At 40.2% G+C, this 4511-nt stretch overlaps 1 protein-coding gene across 1 annotated transcript; it reads right to left on the reverse strand.

Annotated features, from left to right (window-relative positions):
- Positions 1 to 3398: 3398 nt before the first annotated feature.
- On the reverse strand, positions 3399 to 4319 carry C922_05531 (hypothetical protein; the record flags this gene model as incomplete). Its single annotated transcript, XM_008821102.1, has 1 exon — positions 3399 to 4319. One exon carries the CDS (start codon positions 4317 to 4319, stop codon positions 3399 to 3401), a length of 921 nt encoding a protein of 306 aa, XP_008819324.1.
- Positions 4320 to 4511: the final 192 nt, after the last annotated feature.

The following is a 4511-nucleotide window of genomic DNA, read 5'->3' on the forward strand; positions in this document are numbered from 1 at the left end:
AACGATAACAACAGTGGTACTAACGCATACAACTTAAAATTGTATTATTAGATATTACAATTACTAAGTACAGACATGAACGTCCATAATGGTGTCCATTAATACTTATGGTATTCCCTCTCTAAATCAAATGTATATTTATACAGTGTTTATGTCTTGTATCATAATAGAACATTATGAATATCCTCTCTAATATGATCCACTTCTTAGAGTAAAACCTATCTCTGAGTCACTACCAGAATTTCGCACTTTACTGTATACATATGCCAACGGCATTACTCCTCATTTGAGAATCCTTCTTCACATTAAGGAGCAGTAGCGGCTCCGTACAGTATGCATATTGACTTCGTCAGTTCTCAGCTTAGATAAAGAGCCTCATACTTTTCTCGAAGATATTTGCTGGAAAGAAGGAATACCGTCCTTATGCATAATAAAATTTCAATACTACATTGCATGAAGGAACTGGTTCATGAACACCCTACATAAATAAATATAGATACTTCCATTAATACTTACATTAACGGCTCAAATAAAATATATTAATAGACGCTTAGCCTATTTTCCCTAATTTCTAATAATCACATTTAAGCCGGATGCCACTATTCTTCATACATAATCAGCAGTTGCCCTTATATAATGCTACGGATAATAGTTTATAGACAAAATAATTAACAGGTACTGGAAAGATTATACAAAATGAGGCTATGCCTTCTCATATACTATCATTATAGTGATGAGTCCATTTTAGTAAAGCAAAAATACACCAGAAGATTCTTTCAACCCACTGATTGCCTCTTATATTCTTATCAGAACAGGAGAAGCGCCCATTTCTCCCTTTAGGAGGCTTGCATTCCTTCTCTAAATTTTTTTCTAATTCTCATAGAACCCTTCCTCCATATGAATACAAATATATATACAAAGTGAAGATCGCAAATTGACAACCAATAAAGAACATTTAAGATATTCTTATCACAGATTGGGAACACATTTTCTTGCAAATTAATAATAAACATGCTAACAGCTATCTCGCGACTAATTATCTGCTTTCTTCTTCCAAGTAGTAGCAATAAGTTACTGATAGATTTATGATTTAACACCTAAAGGATCATCCGAGTAATGTCTCCAAGATGCGGGTATACAGTATAATATATCATAGTCATAGATATAATTTTATAGAAAAAGCATGTTTATTCAGGTTGCACACAACATTAATACAGAACGGTAATCTAACAATTCCGATATAAACGATGGATTGTCGGCGATGACATTATCATCGGCATATATTGTAAGTATAAGTAAAAAATCTCTCAATTTCGTCTGAACTATCAGAACGCCGCCAACAAATGAGGGCTATTTAAATCTGTGTACATGAAGAAACAGATAAATTAGCACCGCAGTATTAATCTTCTCCAATTCTGACAAGGCTTCATAGCTCTGTCTGTAGAAAAGCAGTAACAAGGTCAATACTATTTATCCCAATCCCCTCGCCTGTATATTACAAGGGTAATAAAGTAGTGATAAACTCTGTTCATCATCATAAAAGATACCATACAAAAATAATAGTATAAATATATAATATTTCTACCTGAAGAGAAGTAAATAACCATGATATCTGTTCTTACCTGTTTTATTATCCTCAATTAGATACAGAGGTTAATTTAATGAACGTCACATATTGCTATATCTTCTATAAAAAGACGAGCATTCGAAAACCCCAGTGGAATTCGTAACCGAAAACATCTCTCGTCTGAGAGTGAAGGAGACAATTGTACAGCACTCCCTCATAATCCCTTGTACTTCAAAGTCCTCTGTAGCGATTCCTTGTGGGAGGGACGGCTCCAGTGATAAATAGGAGTCATTCTACATCTTTTGTGACATTTGAATAAGAACTTTAGAAGGATTGTAAAAAAGGAGACGTATTGTATACCCCCTCCATAAACAAGAGATCAATAAGCAGAATTCACTAGTGAAATCCCCGAGGGGGATAAACATTCTAATATGAGAGACAATCGTAAGAACAAAATCTTACAGCAGTATGGATTAGCATTAATATGGTTCAATATGTCCTCTATAATTGGGCAAATCATCGACGCTTGTATGAGTCCGTGATTTTACAAATATATCCTATAGGAAAAGAATGAGAATAAATCAGCAAACCATATAGGACAACCTGAGTAAAACTGGTGTCCCTCTCTATATATCTCAGTACAGAGAACAGGAGGAGTCTGAGCATTAAATATTCTGTATCTTTATATTAAGCAAGTTAAGATATATTGAATATACAGCAGGTAGTAAAGAGTCTACGAATATATGCCTTATTGTATATTCCCCCGCATATAATAGGAAACCATAAGAGAAAAATCTGAAAGTATGCCTTAAGAGGAAGAAACAAACATCCAATGACTACTAAAAAAAAAAGAATAATAGAATAAGGAGAAGAGAAGGTCATGGAAAAGGCAGACAAGAAGTGGGCTATGATGCCTGAGGGAGACATCCTAAAGGGCAAATTATGAATCCGGAGCTAGAGGCGTCAGATGCTGGACATTGAACAGTACACTTCAAGGAGAGATCAAAGAAGAAGAAAAAGAGGGGCCGAACAACTAACAATGAGGCTTAAGGACCGAATCAAAGACAGAAGCTATCAGCATTTAAGAATAAAGGGGAGGAGAAGAATAAGGACAACAGGTGGGGGGTAATAAGCGATGGACGCCGACTCCATCCATTAAATCCCTGTAGACAGTACATCTCATGCCTATAGCCACCACGTTCAGGAGAATACGGTAGCAAATAGTAGCAGAACATAGAAGGGGCAGTCATGAAGTTTGAGATCTAACAACTAAGGATGAGGAGTACTTCCTACGGATAAACTCTGAACTAGGAGCAGCAGGAATCATAAGGGAGGCAAAGGAATCATCAGAGACACCTGAGCGCCCAAAATATCGTCATGGCCGTATAGCGAAGGGCTAAAACGCTAAATTGGGCAGAAGGAACTCAGGAACCGTCAGAAGACAGCAGAAGATCGCAATAAGTGACATATATGGGGGAAAGCAACTAAGCAAAGATGATTAGACATCCCGGACATGTTAATAGGAAGAATCCACAATAAAATATACAAATGAACCCTCAGTCCAAAACAACACAGCTTAAACCGTACATCCTGAATTCTAAACCCTAAGGATCAGACCGTGAGACCCTAAGTATAAAGATGACGCGTGAATGTTGCATCATGACACCGCAGGCTTGAGCCCTACAGCCAGGGAGTTCAAAAATAAGCCCTAAATGCTGAACCCTAAAACCTAAACTGTACACCCTGAACCATAACCCTAAACCCTAACCACGAAACCATAAACCCTGAATCCTAAACCTCCAGAACCCCAAATTTTAGACCCTAAACGAAATCACTCCGAATCCCGCCGGCCGCCGTGCCCCACTAGTGCCCCATAAGTAACTCCCCTCCTATTATCCGCCCCCCCTCCCCCCCGGTCTAGGCCCCCCCTTAATAGAGGCGCCCGCGGGGTCCGGTGTGGTCTTCCCTTGCTGTTTCCTGCAACCACTATACGATACAAACCATACATACTCATCAACCCAAGACTTAAACCAATAAAACCTCCGACTACTGACCCCAACAACTTCCCCCACTGCTCTCCGCCGTCTGCTGTCTCTGTCCTGCCACCTCCGTTGGGTTCTACAGAATTCTCGTCTGTGAACCCCTGGTGTTGTTGGTCGATGGAGTTCACTTTGGGACACGTTGGACCTGTTGCTTGGATTTCCCCCCTGTTATGACAGAGTCGCCCCTGTTGGGACACGCGATCCTTTAAGTCGGCTCCCTCCCCCACGGGGCTGGAATTCAATGTCAACTTCATCTTTCTGAGGGCCCCCAGGTGTTCTTCATTTAGATTCCCCTTCCTATATGACACGCCCTCTCGCTCCTTATCCGCCCCCCCCTCAGACTGCCTTTCACAAGTTAAGCCCTTACTAGCATTCCTACCCTGACTTATTAGAGACGTCAACATCTCAAAGAGATCGATGCCGCTTAACGAAAACAACGCAGATCGGCTTGAGACTTCATCGCCCCCTACGAACCACTGATCCATGACTTTCTGTCCCAATGCTTCCCCTCCCCAAGCCTTCAATAAACTATACAAACTTTCACACTCATCCTCCTGACCAGGTGTTTCCTCTTCCACATCAGTACCTGTTCCCTTTATTCTAAACGCCTTAGCTACTAGGGTGACTATTTGTATACATATACTAAAGGTAACGTGCTCGCCCTTTGTCGACCTATACGATGCTCCTGCCGCTATTGAATCCCAAGTCATCTTCCCCTTTCTCGGGGTACAATCCGCTCGAGGAAGGTTTGGGGCTAGGAATCCTCTTCCATCAAAAACATTACATTCACTCCCATATGTCTCACTCCCCTTTATATCCACCTGTTCATAAAGTGATAACCACTCCTCCAATTTCTTGCAGATATATGGAGCATAACTGTAGATATTCTGATACTCCTTTAT

The sequence above is a fragment of the Plasmodium inui genome, assembly GCF_000524495.1.
Source record: "Plasmodium inui San Antonio 1 unplaced genomic scaffold supercont1.90, whole genome shotgun sequence".
Taxonomy (NCBI): Eukaryota; Apicomplexa; class Aconoidasida; order Haemosporida; family Plasmodiidae; genus Plasmodium; species Plasmodium inui.